The 23,119-nt window shown below is 42.5% G+C and overlaps 1 protein-coding gene across 2 annotated transcripts in view; it reads left to right on the top strand.

Moving 5' to 3' along the window:
• Positions 1-23,119, top strand: part of LOC137945735 (uncharacterized) — a 68,623-nt gene that overhangs the window by 25,746 nt on the left and 19,758 nt on the right. For both annotated transcript variants that reach the window (XM_068791730.1, XM_068791731.1), the window contains exons 9-12: positions 4,018-4,119; positions 15,646-15,788; positions 15,978-16,101; positions 22,769-22,843. In XM_068791730.1, coding sequence (XP_068647831.1) covers positions 4,018-4,119; positions 15,646-15,788; positions 15,978-16,101; positions 22,769-22,843 — 444 coding nt within the window. The remainder of the gene's footprint in view (positions 1-4,017; positions 4,120-15,645; positions 15,789-15,977; positions 16,102-22,768; positions 22,844-23,119) is intronic.

Here is a 23,119-nt window from a genome sequence, read left to right as displayed (position 1 = left end):
AGTGGTCATTGAGTGGGAGTTACTTCATTCCCTAGATGGTTGGTGGGAGGAAATTACTCCTTGACCGACCCTTCGTCCAGCCATTTAATTGGCAGCTATTGGACACTCTTCTGGGTAAAATGGGTTTCAGAGACAAGTGGCGGTTCTGGATCCAAAGTTGCATCTCCTGCGCCAGTTATTTTGTACTTCTTAATGAGACGGTGTGTGGCTATTTCAAGGGAATTTATGGCATCTGTCAGGGGGACCCCTTATCCCCATTGCTCTTCAACGTGGTGGTTGAATATCTCTCCTCCCTGATATATTTGGCCAAAGAGATGAGTTGGCTCCTCCCTACTGCTGAGTATGAAGCTTTTGACATCCTGATTCTCTAGTTAGTAGATGACACTTGTTTCGGTGTGGGCATTATGGATCAGATTAAAAAGCTGAGGGCTGTCCTTGGCCTCTTTGAGTTGGCTTTAAGGCAAAATATTAACTGGAGGAAAACCACTCTGTTTGGGTATTATATTGACGATGCTATTCTCCAAGATATGGCCGAGTTTCTGGGGTGCACTCTTGACAGCATTCCAATTACTTACCTAGGCCTGCCTCTGCTTGATACTCATCCCACGACCGTACTTTGGTCCCCTCTTATTGAGAAGTTCGAGAAGAGGCTTGCTACTTGGCGGGGTAAGCTCTTATCCATAGCGGGAAGATTTATCCTATTGAAGTTGTGTATGGCGTCCTGCCCAATTACCTCCTATCTTTTATACATTGTCCAGTCTTGGTGTATTCTAAGATTGATTCTATTTGTCGACAATTTCTCTGGAGAGGTTTCGATGACACCTTCAGATATCATCTTGTCAGTTGGAAGGAGGTCTATCTCCCTTGGTTTCGGGGTGGTCTGGGCATCCAGCCTACTAAAGACATGAATTGTGCTCTCCTCAAATGGATCTAGAATCTCAATTCCAAGCATAGTGGCTTGTGGAGGAATATGGTGAGATTCTCTCATCAGCTCATTGGTCATTAGTGGAGAGAGGGAGGCGCTTCTTGTCATCTATCCCCAATATGGAAATTTGTGTACATGTTGCTCCCTACATTCAAGGTCGTGACGTCCTTCTATCCTGGGAAAGGGAGGAAGCTTCTCTTCTGGACTGATGAGTGGTGTGGCCCCTGCCCCCTCATTGAGGATTATGCTGGGCTATCTAGGATTGCTGTGGATTTGTCCTGCTCGGTGGCTGAAATGTGGAATAACCAGTCTTTGAGCCTTATGTTTCGTTGGGGTTTCAATGATGAGGAAGTTATTGCTTTCTGCTCACTCTTATTCAGCCTTAGCAGTGTTATCATTAGGGACCGGATTCATTATAAGTTGATTTGGAGGCCAAGTGTTAACGGTATCTGCTTGGTTGCCTCAGCTTACTCCCACATTAGGGAAGATGACCCTAGCGTGTCGGAACACAAGGCCAATTTTGCTTGGAGACTCTCGGCCTCAAACAAGATAAAGTTCTTCTTATGGACTGCCGTTAGAGAGCAAATCCTCCTTGCAGATAACCTCCACAATTGGGGTTTTACCGCTCCTGATAGTCCCTGCCCTCTTAGTGGTGTTTGTGAGGAGTTTGTTCAGCATATTCTCCTTCACTACAGCTACTTTTGAGAGTTTGGATGACCATCTTTCAGAAAATTAGAATCCAATTGGGCCTTCATAGGATCTTTTTGGCACTATCCAGATGGTTTTGGGGACTCAACTACCTAGAATCGGCAAACTGCTTCTCTCTGCTTGCCTCGCTCATATCCCATGGTGTCTTTGGCTTGAGCGAAACAATTGGCGGTTCAACCTCAAATTCAGCAACCTATAAAGCACTGTTTCTTGCACTGTGGGTATGATCTCTAGTTGGCTGCACAACAGAAAGGAGTTTGCCCCCTAGGCGGGTTTCTCCCTTTGCTGAAATTGGAGTCTTTTGATTCATATGACGGATCCCCATATGGTGCCTACCATGGCTGAATGGGTGCCTCCTCCTAGTAATTGCATCAAGCTGAATTTTGACGGTAGTGCTTTGGGGTGCTAGGGGCCGACGGGTACAGGGGGAGTTTTCAGAAATCACAGAGGAGAGACCATTCTATCCTATGCGGGGCCAGTTGGTATTGCAGACTCCAACACCGCTGAAGTCACTGCCCTTCTCTATCGAGTAAAAATTTTCAAGGACTGTCTGTGTGGAAAATTGCTCATTGAAGGGGACCCCAAAGTTGTTATTAGTTGGTGCTCTAGCTCGGCCTCTCCCCCTTGGAGTCATTGGCCCACCCTTTCTTTTATTTCCGACATTGTATCTACCATTTCTTGTACTTGGAATCATATTCCTAGATCAGCCAATTCCTTGGTTGATAGATTAACTAAACTTGGAACCTCCTTGCAATCTCTCATTGTATGATATTGATTCCCCCCTTGTAATTACGCTCTTTGCAGTTTTTTAATATAACTCAGTACTACTTAAAAAAAAAAAAAAAAAAAAATTATGTCCTTACCTATTTGCTGGCTCTAAACTGGAGGCTTGTGGCTAGGGGTGGCATCGAGTCGAGCTGAGCTCGAACTTGTATATGTTCGAGCTGGGTTTAATTTAAATACTTTGAACTCGAGCTCGAGCTCGAGCCGGTTCGAGCTCCAACTTACATTTAAAACTTTGCATAAAACACATGTCAAATAAATTGTATATAAAAGTATGCATAACCTCTACATAAAATTGGATACACTTTTAAAAATATTCTTCCAAAACAAAAGTCTTTCTTTGGTTGTCTTAAATTTTTTGAAATAATTTATAACTTAATAAATAATAAATTAATAACTTATTTAATAATTTTACAATTTATTATATTACTTACTTGATTGATATTAAATTATTAAGTACTAGCTTAATTGCTAATAATTTTCTCTTGGTCCGCCATTATCAAACAACATCAAAAGAATCAAAATATGTATTAAACAACTAATAGTGGTCAAAATTTCGTTCCATGCCACCCCTAGTTTTGATAAGTTGATTAAAAAATAGTTTGTGTAATGGGATAACGATGATGGGTATTTATTAAATAGTAAAATAGTAAAATAGTGAAATTAAGCTTAGTATATTAGTGATATAAAAATCATAATCAATCATTCACAGGATTCGCCAAGACTAGAGAGGCGTTTCAGATTCGGAATGGTGTCCTTTTAGTTCCTCGTGAACACCCGCTATCCTGGAGACTTGCATTTTGTTTGGTCCCGAAAGGCGGCTCATCGTATTGTCATATTCCAGAGATGTTGGTTTAAGTAAACGAGCCGGCTTGCGAGCTCGTGAACCGAACCGTCACTTGTTTGAGTTTGGCTTGTTTACTTAAACAAATCAGAAACCCGATCTCGAATTCGGTTCGAGATCGGGTTTATTTGAATCGAACTGAGCCGAGCTGGAGCTATTCGCGAACTGGCTTGGTTCGATGCTATCCCTACTTGTGGCCCTGAATATGCTTTTGTGATTGCATTGGAAAACGTGATTGGCTAAGGGTTTTGCAAATGAGTGGTTCAGGATGACCAATTGCAGCTTTGCTATCTTATTTACCTTGCTCCATGGAGGGCTGGGTAAATTTTTTTTCTAAGGTGCTCTTGAATCATTATTCCGATGATTTATGTGCAGCTTGCATCTTCATGCAAATTGAGAATATATTACTCATTGATGGTTACATAAGAGTCTTGTGAGACAGCACAGAAGGGTGGACATTAGATTACAGCTGGTATTTCTGCTCAGGATAGGGCTTAATCCATGGACTGTATTATGCACCAAGCAATTGATTGATGAGACTTTTTATTTATAGACAATTTTTTTCTTTGGAACAAGAGCGAAATCTAATTTGTCAATGGTTTTACTATGAAAACATAGTCGTAGGAAGAAACTGTTGGGGAACTGGCTTCACACTGATATTTATGTTCTTATACTGAAAAGTGAATCCCTGTTACTTTTTTTTTTCCTTGTCCTTGTGCCTACCTTATTGAGGTGTCAGTCTTGAATATGGCTGCAGTATTTGGATTTGTTTCTAACTCGCATTGATGGCTTACGAAGAAGAATTTCCCTACCAGTGGAGACTGAACTCAGCTATGCCACAATAAGGAGCACATTCCAGGTTAAGCGATGCTTTTTATTCTGTATATAGTCTTGTATCAATGTTGTTGCATTTACTGATTATTATATTTAGAGATTATTTACTGCTGGTTGCAAGTATAGTCATTCATTGTTGTTTGCATCACTATGCTTGAGGCCATGATTTTTTTACTAGGATTTTGCACTTGTACTGTGTATAAAAAACAAATCTAAGCTGTATCATCCTATTGAATTGTATGCATGATGGAGAAAACGTGGTTTTGATCAATTTTAGGTCACTCCCAAATATATATCCTGAAATTCCAAAAAATGACCAAGAAAAACTTTGTGGTTCTATAGTATTTTATTACAGGTACTGCTAAAGTTTTACGAACATGTAAAAGAACATAATTGTGAAGTTGACATTCATTGAATCCTTTGATTGCACGAGTATATTCAATTTAAAGACCTCACCTTCTTATTGAAATTCAGATTTAAATGAATTAGTGGTTTTTATCACTAAAAAGATCATGTTTTCGTCACCAATTTGGATTACATGGTATTTGTTAGATTTGGAAGTTGGAGTGGAGAGAAATCTTAGAGAAATCAACTCTGTTGATTATAATTCTCAACATTCCATTACCTTTTTGTTAAATTTGGGTCGAAGGCCCTATCCTAAAATGACTAGCCATCGTGGCACTCGCTGAGAAAGAAGGAGGAGTCTCGGTAGTCTGAGAAGTAGTAGATGAAGCAGTCAGTTGACCCAGTCGTTGTAATAACTGCTGAATTTCCTCATATGATCCAGTGTGTGAGGAGGTGTCCTTATCTGTGACTATAGAATTGGCCCAGGTAGGTTTACCAAATTTGTCCCAGCATTTCTCAGAAATATGAGTACTTCCTTGGCATTGAAGTCACTCGTAGCAAGTGAAGTGTTGTTCTTTCTCAGAGAAAATATATATTGGATATGTTACAGGAGTATGGTTTATTAGGTGCTAAACCTATAGACACCCCCATGGAAGTTAATCATAGTCTATATGACACCCAAGGTCCTACACTCAAGGATAAAACTCAATATCGACGGTTAGTAGGTAAACTGATCTATGCTACAGTTACCAAGCCGGATATTTCATTTGCTGTGGGAGTTGTGAGCCAATTCATGGAAAATCCTCAAAAAGTCCATTTAGAAGCTGCTCAGAGGATTTTGAAGTACTTGAAGGGTGCACCTGGAAAAGGTCTTCTGTATACTCATAATGGAAAATTGATGTACTTGGGTATTCTGATGCCGATTATGCTGGGTGTCAGATGGATAAACGTTCTACATCAGGCTACTGTTGTTTTGTTGGAGGCAACCTGATAAGTTGGAAAAGTAAGAAACAGACAGTTGTAGCTAGGTCCAGTGTAGAGGCCGAGTATCGAGCAATGGCTTGTGAGTTTATGTGGATTAAGTCTGTGCTTCTTGAGTTTAGTTTTATGTTACCTGACACTATGGTTATGAATTGTGATAACCAGGCAGCCATTTTTATTGCCAGCAACCCTGTATTCCATGAGAGAACGAAACATATAGAGGTTGACTGCCATTTCATTAGAGATGCAGTTATGCAGGGGAAGGTGGTAACTCCTTATGTAAAGTCTTCAGACCAGTTGGGAGATATATTTATCAAGCCTTTGGGGAGACGTGAACATGTATCCTTTAGTGACAAGCTGGATTGTTTGATATCTACAGCTTGAGGGGGAGTGTTAAATATTTTCAATATTACATTTTTCTCTTATAGTATGGCTATTAGATAGAGAATGTCTTATTTTATCTCTAGTTAAATTTTCATTCAATTTAGACATGTATTTTAGGAGATGTATTTTTGAGTATTGAGGGGCATTTTTGTCTTATTGTAAAATTTGATTTAAACCCTGATTATAAAGAAGCAGGAAGGGCCTTTCTGGCTCGGATTCCAAGCTGCCTCTCTTCCAGAAATCCATTTTCTTTTCTATTTTCTCCCCAAATCACCTATTTAACATGGTATGAGAGCGGGTACTCATATGTGGGCCTTCACCTAAATTATTTACTTGTAGAGCCACAAAAGAGGGCCTACACCTAAATTATCCACTTGTAAAGCCGCAAAAGATGGCCTACACCTAAACTGCCTACTCCTAAATTATCCACTTGTAGAGCCACAAAAGATGGTCTACACGTGAGGGGGAGTGTTAAGAAATAGTCCCACATGGATTAGTGAGTAAAAAGATCTTGAGTTTATTAGTTGGGAAAGAGGTTTCCTAAGTTGGCTAGTCATTTTGGGATGGACCTTGGACCCAACTTAACACTTTTTATTAGTATTGTTTCAATCTGAGTTCTAGTTTGAGTAGGACAATTATAATAACTATAATGAAAGTACAATTCCTCCAGGCTTCATATACTGAATGTTTTCAGTGACATCAGCTGCTGCCCTCTGAGATGTAGTTAGTCCTCTGTTGCTGGCCTCTCCTTGCCTAAGCGTGCTGCCATTTTAGAGGGGCTTCCTCCTTGCAAATGTGCTATTAAACTTAACTTTGATTGCCCATCCCTTGGAAATCCGGGGCCTACCGGCTTTAGGGGTGTGATTCAAGATTCCTCTGTTGCCGTCCTTGCATCCTATGCAGGACAGCTGGCACGATGGACTCTACCAATGCTGAGCTTCAAGCTTTGAGACATGGCCTGAAGATCTTCAGAGACTGTTTCCAGGGCATGCTTTTCATTGAAGGTGACTCCTCGGTTCTCATCAATTGGTTCTTGGGAAATAAAGACCTGCCTTGGCATCTGTGGTCTTGTTTTTTTGAAATTCAAGACTTTTGTTTCCTTTCTGTTTTGGTCTTATGTTCATAGATCAACAAACTATTTTGCTCTGTTTTTTGAAATGAAAGGTGAGAGGGGGTCACCTTCCTAACCCTCATTGTAAGGGCCCTCCATAAAATGCTTTCATTTTCAACAACAAAAATTGAAAATGCAATTTTTAAGTAAATTCTTATATAACTAGCATTCTATTTTATGTAATATGAATTGTCCCCCCTCAATCTATTGCAAATAGATCATTGATACCCAGCTTGCCACAATTGCATGCTGTTCATGGAAGGTGACTCGGTTGTCATCAATTGGTTCTTGGGAAAGAAAGACCTGCCTTGCAATCTGTGGCATTTTTTTTTTTTTTGAAATTCAAGACTTTTTCCCTTTTTGTTTTTGGTCTCATGTTCTAGATAATCAAACTGTTTTGCTGCCTCTTTGGTTTAAGGGGGGGGGGGGATCACCCTCCCAACCCTTTTGCAGCCCCCCCTTCTTAATAAAACACACTCATTTTCAAAAATAAAATAAAAATAAAATAAAATCAATGCTCGAATCCCCTCCCCCCACCCACCCACACAATAGATCATTGATGCCCAACTTGTTACAATTGGATGCTCAACTTGCCAATGATGGATAACATTGGAGCTGATGTTGAAACCTTGCTAAATGCATATGCAAGATGGCTATCATATGATACACGCTATGGAGATATGACTTTTTGAGTAGCAAGATGACTTTTTTTCTTGAAAATGTTGAGAACAAGGAGTAGCAAAAAGTCATATCTCCATAGCAAGATGACTTTTTGATATTCCCTTTTTGTTCTTTGTTTTAATAAATTCACACTTTCCATTACAAAAAAGAACTATTTTTTTTTTTTTTTTTGAAATGGTGATAATTTTATTTCAAAGAGAAAGAGGATACATCAAGGGAGGCCTCCCCTAATAACAAGAGATTGAAGGGGGGCCCAATTTAGCATACAAATCAGCAGCTGAATAGGATCTAAGTACATGCGACCAAGTACAAGAGATAGTGGAAACAATGTCCAAAATATCAGAAAAATCTACCAGTGACTCCAAGAGGGGGGGGGGGGGGGGGGATGAGGTGGAGTACCATCCAATGACGACTTTGGAGTCTCCCCCCACGATAAAAGGACCTCTGAAGCGATCTTGAAATATGCGCAAGCCGTGAAGTAGTCTAGAGAGCTCAGCAGTGGTCGAGTCAGCAATGTCGGGAGGACCAGAGTAAGATATAATGTCAGTACCTCCACGATAAAAAATCATCCTACCAAAACTAGCCAAACCTGGGTTCCCAAAGGCGCTACCATAAAAGTTAAGCTTATAATAACCGGTGGGAAGAGGCGCCCAAACAAGAACTTGGCGGGGAGCAGAGGGAACAAACATCTGAGTAATAATCTTCCAGTTGGTGTGGGTAGGGGCACAAGAGAGGCAGGTGGATTCTTTTTGAGTGCGAATCCACGTAGAGATGAGCCCTGTGGCAGTACAGGAAACCTCAGCAGCATAGCGGAAAGAATAGTCAAGTCGTCTGGAGTTCCTCTCCTTCCAGAGACACCTAGGAATGAAAGCAATGCAAGCAGCTAGCCAAGCTTGCTAAGGTTGGGAAGGCGGGTCCCAAAGGAGAAGCGAATGGTGCTCAGGTCGAGCAGGATGCAGAAGTCGAGGCCCATATTGTCAATCATATAAGTCCAGACCTTCCAGGCGAAGCCACAATGGAGGAGGTGGTGGCTAATAGTCTCGGTCTCCGTCCCGCAAAAGGGGCAGAGGGGATCGGGAGTGGTGTTATCGTGCTTGATAAGGTTGTCGGCAATGAGGATCCTATTGCGGCAGGCACTCCAAAGAAAAATCTTCACCTTGGGGGAGAGGTGACGACAACTGCCGTCAGTAATCCATCTATCTCCGAGATGCCCAAGCTTGAAGGCAACCATTGGCTTCCACGAAGCCTTCGAGGTGGAGTTGAGTTTCCAAAACCTCTTGAGTAATAGAGCGTGCCCCATTTCCTTGGTGCGTTTGATCCCGAGACCACCCAACGACTTTGGGTTACACACATCATCCCAACTGACAAGGTGATAATGGAACTCATTTCCAGTGCCACGCCATAGGAAACATCTCTTGATCATGTCGATGCACCGACTGATAGAAGCGGGGCAAGGTAGGAAAGAGAGGAAGTAGTTAGGAATACCTGCAAGGCATGAGCTTAGAAGAATTAATCTGCTTGCCTTGGAGAGCATCCTACCCTTCCGCGTGGAGAGGCAGCATCGAGCCACTGAATGATCGGGGCTTATAACCCCATCCGGGGCCTGCTATCAGTAAGTGGGAGGCCCAGATAGTACGAGGGAGCAATCACAACCAAACATCCCAAAGTGTCTGGCATGATCTAAAGCTGGGGCGATCAATATGATATCCCATAATAGTTGTCTTCCCCCAATAACTTTCTGGCTAGAAGTAATATCAAAAAGTCCGAGAAGGGCCTTGATGTGGTGGACTTGATCAAGTGTGCCAACACTGAAGCATATAGTGTCGTCTACAAACTGGAGTAGAGGGATGTCAAAGCAACTTTGATCAGAGACGGCCTTCAACCAACCAATGCTGCGAACAAAGTAGAACATAGAAGAGAGGTACTCAACAATGATGTCGAAAAGGTGCGGAGAGAGGGAGTTTCCTTGACGGATGCCACGAGTGCCCTGGAAGAAGCCACATACCATGCCATTAAGGAGCAAGGAGTATGAGGCTGAAGAGATACATTTGCGAGTCCAGAATCTCCATTTGTCTCCAAACCCCATACGTTGCATAATGTCATCCAAGAGGGACCAACTAACCTGGTCAAATGCTTTTTCATGGTCAAGCTTGAGGGACAAACCTCGGCCGACCCATCTTGGCAAAATGATCCACAATCTCATGCGTGGCCATAGCTGAATCTAGTAAGTCACGACCTCTAATAAAAGTGCTCTGGCCCTGGTGAATGATGCAAGGAAGAGCAACCTTGAGGCGACGAACCAGGATGTCGGCGATGGTCTTGTATAGACTTGAAACAAGGCTGATCGGCTAGAAATCATGAGGGCGCTTCACGCTAGCTTTCTTTGAAACCAGAGCAATAAGGGAAGCACCCACACTCTTAAATGTGATTCCACGATTGAAGAAGCTGCGGACCATGGAGATGATATCCGACCTCAGGGTGGGCCAGCAAGCCCTGTAAAATTCCCCATTATACCCACCGGGCCCTGGGGCCCTATCCCAAGGGAGCCCCAAGACCGCATCCTTAACCTCCAAGTCAGAGAAAGGGAGCTCAATGAATGTCTCCAAGATGGGAGAAATCGCATTGAAATGAAGGCTGGATAAGCGGGGTTGGTAATGGCACTCCTCCCTATAGAGATATGTAAAAAAACTGAGATGAGAGTCAGTAATGGAGGTCCTATCCAAGGTAACTTCATCGTCAATAGACAAGGAAGTGACCCGGTTAGCCCTCTTGCAGGCCGAGGCGATAGTATGAAAGAACTTTGTGTTAGCATCACCCTCAGCCAACCACTTGAAGCGGGTCCTTTGCTTCCACTGAACCTGTTTAGTGTGAAGAATAGTTTGAAAACTGCATTGAAGGGAGATGCGATTGGAAAATTCGGCATAGGTAAGGCACCTTTGTTCCTCAATCACATCAAGGGCAGCAATTTGAGACTGAAGAAAGGATTTGTGAGAGGTGGCAATAAGGTGACACTCTGAGGACCAAGATTTGAGCTTTTCTTTGAGGCGCTTTAACTTATGCGGAAGCGACCATCCATCATAGTTAGGGTCCCCAAAAGCCTCCCACCAAAAGGTGATGTTGTCGGTAAAGTGCTTGTCCATCAGCCAAGTATTATCAAACCTGAAGGGAGCAAGTCTCCATTTATCAAGTTTGGTGTCAATCTGAATGGGCCAATGTTAAAGCTAGTGTGGCTCAAGACCGAACCACAAGTGTTGCCGTAAAGCCTGAGCCAGTCACCAATGGCAAGGAAGCGATCAAGCTTGGAGAGGATAGGAGACCGTTGATCATTATACCATGTAAACGTCTTGCCAGAGAGGCTGATTTCTTCCAATTGAAAGCCGTTAATAAAGCCAGAAAATTACCTCATGGTGGTGGAGATTTTGGAGGTAGGGGGAGACTTGTCATTGCAAAAGCCGGTCACATTAAAGTCCCTGGCAAGGAGCCAGGGAATGGGCCAGTGAGGCAGAAGGTCAAAAAGCTCATCCCAAAAAGAGCGGCGCTCCCGGTATCTGGAGGGCCTGTAAATGCGAACTAGCCCCAAGTGAAACCAGTGCATCTGTCACGCAACTTAATTCCGATAGAGAAAGAACTAGTAACGTGATCTAAGACTTCAACCACAGAGGAGTTCCAAAGAAGAAAGAGGCCACCAGAAAAACCAATTGCATTAATAGCAAGCCACTCCAAATTACTACAACCCCAAAGATCATGTACAATGGAATTAGAAGGATTTTGACATTTAGATTCTTGGAGAATTACAATAAAAGGGTGACTTCTGGATAGGAGATTTCTAACAATGACACACATGCTAGGACATCCAATCCCTCGAACATTCCACGAAAGAACAATCATTTCTTGCCTTTTTTGCTAACTCTTGATGTGGCCTTGCCACCTGAGAGGTTATCGCTGTATATCACTCCCATTTTTCTAGCCAACTCGGATATACAACTCCATGTTTCTTCATCAAACTGGTGGTGCTCAGTCTGCAGAGCCAAGTAGAATTGCCGGTTCTTGTCATCCAGCGGGGGGAAGCGAAAGTCACCAAGAACCATTTCCCCAGGCTGGTGGGGTTGGCAACAGGGTTCCCCGGGAGGGGGGGACTTGGACTACAACGCGACGACGGCGCTGGTAGGTGCCCAATTGTGGTGGCGAGCCAGTAACAGGGTGCCTGGGCTGGCTGGTCACAGATGAGGAGGATGAGGAATCACTGTCAGAAAGGGGAGGGGAGATGGGTTTGGCTAGGTGGTGGTGGGTCCATACGAGCAATGGGAGGGGCAATGACAACAGACAAGGTTTGAGGAGGGGGAGGGGGCAAGTGTAAGGGGGTGGGGGAGTCCTGGTATCGATGCAATGCCAGGTAGGGGGTAGGTGTCAGTGTGGTGAGAGAATCTCTGCAAGGGGTCAGGTGCTGATGGGAAAGGTAGGGTAGGCAGTCTGAGGCATAAGGGCAGAAGGCTGTCCGGATGCTTAGTGGTGGCAGAGAAAACGGGGGGGCGCTTGCTGACCAAACACATGCCAGCCAGGAAGAGAGTCGCTGCTGGTGAGAGAAATAGAGTCTCCCATAAGTCCTCCAAATGTGATGCCAAGCCAGAGAGGGGACTGGCTAGTGTCGAGACGCAGGAAGGACGTCCCAGAGTGGCTGGGGCAAATGAAAAGCCTGGCTCGGTCAAACCGCCGGCATTCAGCTGTGCTGCTGTCCAGCTTGATCAAGGTACCATAGTGGCTGGTGATGAGGTTAAAGATGCTTCTCTCCCAAAGTTCAGGTGGAAGGCCTGTAATTTGTACCGATTGGCCGAGACCTCATTGGTGCAAGGAGGGACCCCAGTCACGGACTGAAGCAATGGGGGTAGAGGTTGGGAGCCGAGTTGCCTTCCAACGGTCATCGATTGAGTGGAAAGTGACTATCCACTTGCTTGGGCAGAGGTAAGATGCCAGTGGGTTGTAGTCTAGGTGCAGGTGGCATTGGAACCAGTCCGAGATGAACTGGCCCTTAGCCAGTGGCGTGTTGGAGGAGACCAAGGCAGCACAGAGGAGGTGGTCGAGGCCATGGCGAATCAGGTATGGCGAGATTGAAATGGTCTCATGATTTGGTCCCAAGGGGGAGGGATTTGATTTTTGTGGAGTTGGGGGTGAAGAGGAGGGGATAGGGGTCAGGGTTGATTTCTGAATTGGGGGTTTGTCAGGGTGGGGTTGGGGCAAAGGTTGGTGGGAGCAGTTTTTTGGGCTGTTGGAAGAAAGTGGCGGATGACATGGGCTAGTTGTCTCCAGCTGAAGCCGGAGTTGGTGCCTTCTGGGATGATTACATTGGCCATCGTCGGAGTCTCTGTGCTGCGAGATACTGCATTCAGTGCGGCCACCACGGCGGACCGTATGAAAATATTACCTCCAGAGCTTTGATAAGAGCTCTCTGGTTCTGGGTGATGGCCTCAAGTCTTCAATAGTTGCAGCAGAAAATGCAATGAGGAAGGTGGCCGGCCAAGAGGGGAACAGTGATGAAGGCACCGTGCGCTCCTGTCTTCACTGCAATACGAACACTGGGGGCATCTCGGAGGGCCACCCGAGTGATTGAGACAGTCGTAGGACTGTAGGAGAAGTGAAATGGGCCCTCAATGGAGTCGCAAAACCTTGGGTGGGGTGGGGGTCATCTTCTTCGGGTCCGACGGTGTATGGTGGTCCAGTTGGAGCCATAAAAAAAAAGAACTGTTGACATAGATTTTTGGTTGTGTAGGAGTAAGAGCTTTTGTTAAATAAATTCTTGGACCAAATTTCTTAATACTATTATTCCCTTAACTCGGGGAGTATATAACATGGAGCCCCACAAAAATTATGAGGAGCCACAATAGGAGGCCTCAAATTGCTTTCTTTATTTTAACTTCCTTCTTCTCTCTTTGAATAACTAGCCATCTCAAGAAGTCCAATTGGATTAAAGCCTATGACAAACCGAAAGATGCAACGGGCTAAAAAAAGCAATAATAAAGATGAGCAGAGGATCTCATTATGCTATCTAGAGGAGAAGGCTATATATGTAAGAGAAGAGGTTAGACAACAGAGTGGCATAGAGAAATTTGAAATGAGCAAAGACAGTATATGATTTCTAACACAAAATAGTGATACTAGGAAACTTGGATCATGCCAATTGGAACAATTTTATTCCTCTTATAGCCTATTAGGGATGAAAGAAACTCCCCATGTATCCCACAATGAGGAGACCAACTGCAGGAATTTAAAATAAGTGTGAGGCACTAACTGAGCTAGTGGATAATATCTTAACTCAGGTGTAAGCAGAACATAAAGGGAATCATTTTAGTTCATAAGGGTAGTGTTAGAGAAATAATCCCACATGGACAATGAGTAGAAAGTTCTTGGCTTCATACTTTGGGAAAGTGCTTTCTTAACTCGGCTAGTTATTTTCACCTGGGATCCTCCCTCTTACGACTACACCAAACTCAATTTTGATGGCATTGCTTTAGGCTGTCCAGGGCCGGCTGGAGCTGGTGGTATTTTCAGAGACAGCAGTGGAGACCCTATTCTATCCTATGTAGGGCCTGTGGGTATTGCTGATTCAAATACTGCTGAAGTGAGTGCTCTTCTATTCGGCCTCCAAATCTTTAAAGAGTGGCTTCATGGCAAGCTGATTATCGAAGGCGACTCAAAGACTATCATCAGCTGGTGTTCAAAAGATAGCTCCCCTCCTTGGCGCCACTGGCCAATCACTGATTGTATTGCTGACATTGTGTCATCCATTCATTGTAATTGGAACCTCCCAGCAATCTCTCATTGTTTGGGAAGGCTTCCCCTCTTGTAATCTGCTCGTTTGAGCTCTCATAATAAAATTCAGCATCATTTAAAAAAAAAAAAAAAACTTGGCTAGTTATTTTGGGATAGACCTTGAACATAGCTTTACATGGTATTAGAGTAAGTGCTCATACGTGGGCCTCCACCCAAACTGTCCATATGTAGGTGCCACAAGTGGGCTCACACTTGAAGGGAAGTGTCAGAGCAATAGTTTCACATGGACCAATGAGTAGAAAAATCTTGGGTTTATTAGTTGGGAAGGAGGCTTCCTGACTTGGCTAGTCTTTTTGGAATGGACCTTAGACCCAAATTCCACAATTTTTTTTTTGTGAAAATGATTTCTGTTTCATGTTTATTCCTGCTACATTCTTAGAAAGCCTTTTCCAACATATTTCCACGATATTGAATATTAAAATGGAAGATAGCAGCAATGACATAAATAAGAGGGAGAAGATGGAACATTAAAAACAAAGGGAGATATGGCCACTTCTTGTACTACTGGTCAACTGAACACTAGATGTTCCCTCTCTCTCTCTCTCTCTCTCTCTCTCTCTCTCTCAGTATATGCATTCCTGAGGCTTACTGCTTCCACTCCATTTATTTCAGACTTTTTGTTTCTTGAAAATGTTGAGAGCTTCTATTGCTGGAGAAAATTACAATCTAAAGTATAGTCATACAATACTTTTCTAAGAGAAAGTATACTCGATACATTACACTACATGTTACAAGTGTAGAACCTTGACATTACAGAGGCAAGGAGCTTTAAAATACTTGGCTTTGCCTAGAGACCCCCTCCTAAGCTAATTGATCAGAGAGGGTGCCTAGATTATTCCAGACATATTCGTGGCAGATTACCAAATTAGCACATTCTTGTTATTCATTAAGAAGCGATTCAAAGTTTATACTCAATAGTTGATTGTTTTGATGTCATAGATCTAACTTATGGATGATGTATCCATTATATGTTACAAGTGTAGACCCCTGACATTACAGAGGTAAGGAGCTTTGAAATACTAGGTATCACCTAGAGACCCCCTCCTTAGCTAATTGATCAGAGAGGCTGCTTAGATTATTTCAGACATATTTGTGGCAGATTACCAAATTGGCACATTCTTGTTATTCTTTGAGAAGTGCTTCAAAGTTTATACTCAATAATTGATTTCTTTGATGTCGGAGATCTAACTTATGGATGATGTATCCATGTCTTTCTTGTTGCAGCGTGCAACTGACTATGTGTCTCCCCACCTGAAGAATACAGACAGTCTGTTGAGGCTGCAACGTTATTGGGCTCGTTTAGAAATAGAGCTAGGAGAAGATTTGGATGCAGCACGTGAAGTTTGGGAAAGCTTGATTAAAGAGAGGTATGATCTATGTTTATAATCTTTAATAGTTGTGTGCCATTAACATACATTTTGTTTTTTGATCAATGTGTAAATATCCATTAAAAAGAAAAATGGGCATATAGTCCTACATAATTAGTGCAAAGGAAAGTAACTTCTTTCATTTATGTGCATTACATTTACTAGTACTCTGGCTTGCTTTTCGCTCAGTGGATCCATGTTGGAAGTCTGGCGGAGTTACATAGCTATGGAGATTGAAAAAGGTCATATAAACGAGGCAAGATCTTTGTATAAGAGATGCTACAGTAGAAGGTTTTCTGGAACAGGTTCGGAGGTATGGTTTTGGCACTTTCTGTTGTCATACTGAGCTTTGTCACTCTTGCTTTGTGGTTTTAATTTCATACTAGTGTTTTCATATGCTTCAGAGCTTTGCCAGCTGACTTTTTCTAGGATCTTTATGTCAGCTACTAGGATTAGAATGTGTTGTCTTTTTGCTTGTAGATGAATTAAAAATTATTGACAAGTATTATGGTAAAGGGGGATCACTGCTCCCCTTCCCTCCCTCTGCGCTGGGGAGAAAGGGAAGAGGAGGACCCTGATATATCTTAGAGCAAGGACAGACGGGGAGGGGCATTCTGTCCATGCAGAAAGAGGAGGAAGCAGTGGTCGAACCAATTGCACATGTATCTGATCGGCGTGGAACACGGCAACACCGGACTGTCCTGACTAGCAGAATTTGTTGTAGAATTGGTCTCCTTGCTTAGCTTTTGATTGAGAAAACAGAGGAATGGGATGGAACCGAGGATCTGAGAACCAATAGAATCTGGCAGTCAATAGTTGGACATGGAAGACATGTAATTGGAAAGGGGACTGATAGGATAAGACGGGATTTTTTTTCTTGTTGGGGTTACATCTTACTCTCCAAAACAGTGATCTAGTTTTAATGAAACTAGGATAAAAAAAACATCTTATCATGCATGTAGTTCGTTTCTCCAGCTGGGACTTCTCCTGAAAAAGGAACTCCACTCTAGGAAAAAAACAGACTGTCTTTGCTGAACAAGTTGGCACACGGCACCTGAAACTTGTTAGGTGAACAGATTGCTTTTTTTTTTTTTTTTTAACTTAAAGGTGCCCACAAGAAGACAAGAGGACAGAAGAAACAAATATCTGCTTTGGTCTGGGGGGAAGACATTATTCAACTGCTCTTCCAAGCTAATAAGACAATAAGACAATCAGACATAAGACTGGCTAGAAACGATTAGACCAGATAGCAGAAAATAAGGCAGAGCCCATACATTAAACCAGTCCAGCACTGTGGTTTTTGGGAACAATGACAAGAGGAGTTTCCGATATATAAATTTATAGAGAGGCATGGAATAGGACAAAAGGAGATTGCTTTGGGTCAGATGTTTGCCATGAATGTTCCAAAAACTCTGAGACAGAGTGATATATAGCTGATTGCAAGTTGCTGGGGAAGCTTTAGTGGCTTGAGTTTTTCTCTAGATTGACCCAACTTCGTGGCAAGACAAAGAAAGCTAACAACAGGGCCAAACGAAAAACCCATCCTACTTTATGGAAGACAACTAACTCACACGAATGCGAAGGTGTAATCAATAAATGGAGGAAGAAAGAACTCAAAAGACTAGAAGAAAACTTATCTCTTGTCATGTCTTCTTCTTCTTCTTTCCCCCCTTCTCCATCTTCGTTTTCTTCTCCTTATCAGGAACGTAATTGCTCTGATACCATGTGAGAAATTGCAAGAGTGAAAGAGGGAAGAGAGGAAACCAAGAGAGAAGAAGCTGAACAAGTGGGAGAGCAAAAGGAGTTCTCTCTTCTCTCATGTAACTCTTTATAAAATAAACGCCTCTACACACAAAGAGATCATGACACCCTTATTCTCTAGCTGTAACAAACTAGGAAAGGAAACTAAAGTAGGGAATAAAAATAGAAACAACCTCCTGTAACATCACTTAACTACCATTACAATGTCCGTTTTCACAGGAATTGTGGAAGTTGGAAGCTGAAGTAGATGCAGTAAATTGATGGATTTGAGGGTTTGCTGAATTTTAAAAATTGACAACTAGGAGAGATGAAACACCAATGGTCCCACCAGACATCAGATTCCCAACAAACTACTTTCAGTAACGTTACTTGTCCTTCTTGTAGTTGAATAGCCTCTCGAAGAAATCCTATGGATTTTCTGCTATTGCCTTGTTCAATGCTGACTCAGCAGCTTTCTGCTAAGGGTGTTGGAAAACCAATCTCAGCTTCTCTTGAAAACCACTATCATGTAACTTGTGCATATGTTGTACAGCATTTAGATTTGTGCATATGTTGTACAGCATTTAGATTTGGAATCATTGTAGACACATCCATGAATTTCAAAATGGAATGCTACCACATTCTGGACAGTAATCCCAAAGTTAACATTGTAACAGTGTTATTTGGCTGCCTTCAATGGTCTTCCTCCTGCAGATACATTCAGTAATCTTTTTCTCGTAAGCCAGAAAAATATAAGGTGTTTTGTTTCATTATATGGGGATGGCGAAGAAGGAGAGGAGATTAGGACCAATTTTGGCTGGACTTTTACTGGTTTCTGCAATTGCTCTGCCAGTGGTGATTTGTAGTCACATAGTAACGACAAGCAAAGCGACGCCCTTGGACAAACCAATTAGTGGGCAACATTTGGAACTAATGACAACATTCAGGGAGTTCTGAACATGAAAAGAAGCGCTGGTTGAGGTAAATAATAGAGATGACCAGAGGAAAATCGAGCCTGAGACAAACAGCACTCCGTCTCCATCTTAAAAAACGTAACTGGAAAATTGAGATTAGGGTTCATCTTATGAAAGCAGGTGTACAGGCAGAAATGAAAGGAGAGCAAACTGAAAAAGGAAGTAAACCAAAAGGGAAAACAAAATCAGAATAGAAGAACGCCGTGATGATAATAGAACCACATTGTCTCTGTGAGTTGACCTGGTCAATTCACAGACCTCGATGATAACCCACTCTAATATCATGTTAAATTTTGCAGGAGAGTATGAGAGAGATTAGGGTTCACAAACTCTCTCCTATTTATAATTTAAACAATATTCAAAATCACAACAATGTTCTTGCTCTCCTTTAAATCTTCGGAAACTACTTTCTGCGGGAAATGATTTTCCTAGAAAATAATTAGAATTACATCAATTCTAAATTATAGCTCCTAACAAAACCCAATCACCACAGCATGGAGAATCAGTACTGGACCAAATAATTGTAGCACTAAATCACTTGCATTGCTATTCACCACTTAGATTCATCAAAACAACACTAAACTATAGGGCTGCATATATAACCAGCAACTTAATGTATCAAACAACCGAAGCCAACACCAAATAGGATAGGGTAATGGCCTAACCTTCACAGCCAAGCCCCATAACTCCTAAGATTGCACCAAAAATAGTAGTCTCAGTACTTTATTCCTTGTGAAGATTACATTTTACCCTTAATTTACCAAATTAGCTCCAACCGGGGTACATCCACAACAGTCAATACTGAATAATAGCAAGTACAGAAGTTGACTAACAACCATATCAATGTGATGGGGGATCACACTAACCTGCTGTGGACAACATCAGAAAACTGTACATTGTTACTTCTCCAAAATCTGTGCAGGCAAGATTGGGCACTACACTAGCACCGTACATCAAAATACACCTAATGATGGGTATACTAGCATCTCAGATAGCTTGTGCAGTACTTGTTCCATCTACCTGGGGCTCCAGCACAAGTAAAAGAAAAAAGAATAGGTTTTTGGCACATCAACCCTGAAAAATATGATTTGAGTTCTAAAATGGTCAAATGTAGGAAGAAACGAGAAGAAAGAGAGGAAAGATCTGACTTGGAACACTTAATCCTGCTTTAGTATCATGTAAAATGGATTAAGTAGGTGAATTTGGATGAAAATGGGCTTTAAAAAACAGTAAATTGAGAAGAGAAGAATGGGGACTTGGGGGTTTACTCTGTTGCTTCCTCACATGTGTTTCTGTTTGGCTTGACCTGCACACCAGCCTTGTGTCTAACTACTGGTCTATTGTTACTGGTCCTCCTTGGCAAGTGTCGCATTTTCTGTTGTCTGCAACAAAACATAGGATCATCTCCATCGATCACCTCAATGTAAGAGGATGCAACAAAACATAGGATCATCTCCATCGATCACCTCAATGTAAGAGGATGCAACATCCCAAATAGAACCTGCAGCCTTTGCAATTGGCAGATGGAGCTGTTAGTCATATTTTTCTTCACTGGTTATCACTTTCCAGGTTTTGGGGTGCTGTGCTGTGAAATTTGCTTGGTTAAGTTTAAAGTTTTCTTTGGATGCTGATAGCTATGTTAGGAATTAAACGCCCTAATTCAATACTAATGAGGGCAATAATAATCGCAAAAAAAGAAATAATCAAGCACGAAAAACACAAAATTTATATAGGTTCGCCTCAAGGTAAGACTACGTCCTGTCTTCCGCTGTTGCAATAATTCACTATGATGATGAAGTTGTTTACAAGGGAAATCACACACACTAATGTTTTTCTCTAACCTCTCTACAACAATTGATGATCCTCGATGATAACCCTAATAGCGGCACCCCCAAATATAAAGAGAATACTAGGGCAACCGAAATACAAGTGTGAAATCCCCAAACTACCCTTAATGAAACAACAATTAATATATCATTGGCGAAGCCCCCGGGAGGGGGGCTCCCCACCCCTCTTCCAACCCCCATGGCGACCTTACTTCGAAGGTTGATCCGCGTGCTGACTCTACGTAAGGTGTTATTAGACTCCACAACTTAACAAGCTAATGTTACCTAGAGATTGCTGAGACACAAAAAGCTTCAAAAAAAGTCTGCCATTTGGTGAAAATATGAACTTGTACTCTTTTTTTTTTTTTTATGTAAAGTGTGAGTTTATAAAGAGAGAAAAATTACAACCTAGGGGAGGAGGGGGGTGCTCTTGCCACATCAAGAGCTTGGACGGATGTGCCTCGTTTAGCTTGAGCATCCGCAAGAAGATTTGTGGATCTAGGAACATGATTCCAAATACAGTCTAGGGAAGAAGAGATGTTACAAATATCCAGAAAGATGTCCCAATGGGTTTAGGGAGGAGACTTGGACTTTGTGCACCAATCAATGGATACTTTAGAGTCTCCCTCAATGATGAGGGGACTGGAGAAGCAATCATGGAAGGACATCAACCCATGAAGCAACCCAATGGTGGAGTTCGAGATGCCTAAGGGAGGACATAGGAGAGAAGGAGGTTGCTGCGATCATCATGGATGACCCTACCAAATCCCGTAGGCCCAGGGCACCCAAAGGCGCTACCATTAAAGTTTAATTTAAGGTAACCAATAGGCGGAGGGTTCCAAGTAACCATAGTAGGAGGGCGATAGGCCCCAACCATAGCAGCAACAAGACGCCAATTTCCCTGGAGGTGGGAGCTTCTGAGATGGAGGAAATCTTTCTTTGTTAGGAGCCAAGTAGGGACCTGACCCGCAATAGATTCAACAAGTTCATAGTTGGTGGAGGCCTTGAACTGGAATTTCCGCCTATTCCGCTCCTTCCAAAGCACCCAAGGGATATGACCCGCTCAACTAGAAATGAGGAGCTTACCAAACTTGGGAAGCCGAGAGCCAACAAGTGATTGGATCATCGAAGGATGATCACGAGCAACGTAGTACTAGATCCCAATTCTGTTTAGGAGGCTGGCCTAGACCGATTGTGCGAAGCTACAATGTAGGAGCATATGGATGGCGCTTCCCGGCAAGTTGTGGGAAAAGGGGTAGGATGGGTCGACGACAGAAGTTCTGCGGCGTAGCAAGACATCGGAAGTGAGAATCTTATTCCAAGAGGCGCACCAGACGAAGAATTTGGCGTGAGGGGGAGCTTGAAGAGACCAAGCAACAACAATTGGGTGATGTGCCAAGGAGGCATCATAGCCCATCAAGCAGTTGTAGGCAGAAGCAGCAGTAAAGAGACCCTTCAGCCAGGGCATCCAGATAAGAGTATCAGGGGTGGAAGGCCTAATTTTAATCCTCTCGAGATTAGAGAGAATTCGGTAAGCTTCTAAAGGCTCCACATCAGTAAGATTTTTGTGGAAGTGGAGGTTCCAATCACCCGGATGGCACCAGAATTCAGCAATCAGAGCAGCAGGACGGTTTGAGAGGCTTGAGAGAGGGCAATAGGATTCCAGCAGCGACTTGTCTCCCAACCATCAGTCTGACCAAAATTTGGTGCGGAGACCATTTCCGAGGAAGCATTTGCTTGCAGCCGAGAAGTGAGGGAGAAGAAGAAAAAAATTCTTCCAGATAGGCGAGAGCTTGTGGCATCTTCCCCCCTCCAGCCACCAGCCAGAGCACCTTTTATGGAAGTTCCCTGAATTTGTTTGGCCACCTCTTCTATAAGAAAGAATCGAGGAACTTATATATTTATAGGGATGCCATTCTTCAATTGTCATCCCCTTGATGGGTTGGCTCAAGCTCAATTTTCATGGAGCTGCTAGGGGTGCTGGTGCCGGCAGTGACGAGGACTGGAGGACCTCTCTAGCATACTCTGCTTTCAGTCTTTGTAATTTCACAAAATCAGGACAGCAGTCTTCCTGCATAATATCAGATTATATTGTCATGTGTCTTTGAATTTATATCTTCTTGTTCGGGGTGGGGGGTATGAGAGAACAGTAGTTCCTCCATATCCTCTTTGGATTTTTTTTCTTCTTTTAAACTGCTCAATAGGCTTGTACTCTTGAGCTACACATTCAGGTGAGCTATAAATTGCATCATTGGCTGAATGATACACAGCTTAGGCTGTTCATAGTTTTTTCAGTTATTTGTTATTTTTATTTTCAGAATTATCTTTTCTATTTTAGTCTTTTTCAAGTTCATCTTCTGCCTGTTCCCTTCTGATTGTGCTGTGTAAGTTTATTGTGGATTACGTGATATTTCGTCTCCTAAACAACAGAACTATTCAGGACATATGCTATGCATGGTTGCGTTTTGAGAGGGAATATGGTACTTTGGAAGATTTTGACCTTGCTGAACGGAAGGTGAGTTCATTGTTGAAATTTCAGTTTTTCAATGGGTGCTATGATATTTGTTGTTCTGCTATTTTCATGAAGTTGTAATCCCTGCCTAATTTTTAATGGAAGTGAAATGATCAACACATATTGGTGCCATTTCACACTAATTGCAAAATCTGTCATAATGCTGCCATTTGGAATCCTACTTTTGTTGAAGGTGAAATGGTGAACACAAATTACAAAATCTGTCATATTGCTGCCATTTTTTAATTGTACTTTTGTAAATGTCATCAGAAATTATTG

Source organism: Aristolochia californica, unplaced genomic scaffold, assembly GCF_029961685.1.
Source record: "Aristolochia californica isolate CCGP_79_NKW_82.1479 unplaced genomic scaffold, dmAriCali1.0.hap1 SCAF_12, whole genome shotgun sequence".
Taxonomy (NCBI): Eukaryota; Viridiplantae; Streptophyta; class Magnoliopsida; order Piperales; family Aristolochiaceae; genus Aristolochia; species Aristolochia californica.
Note: the sequence above shows the minus strand (reverse complement) of the source record. Positions and strands in the feature narration are given on the sequence as shown.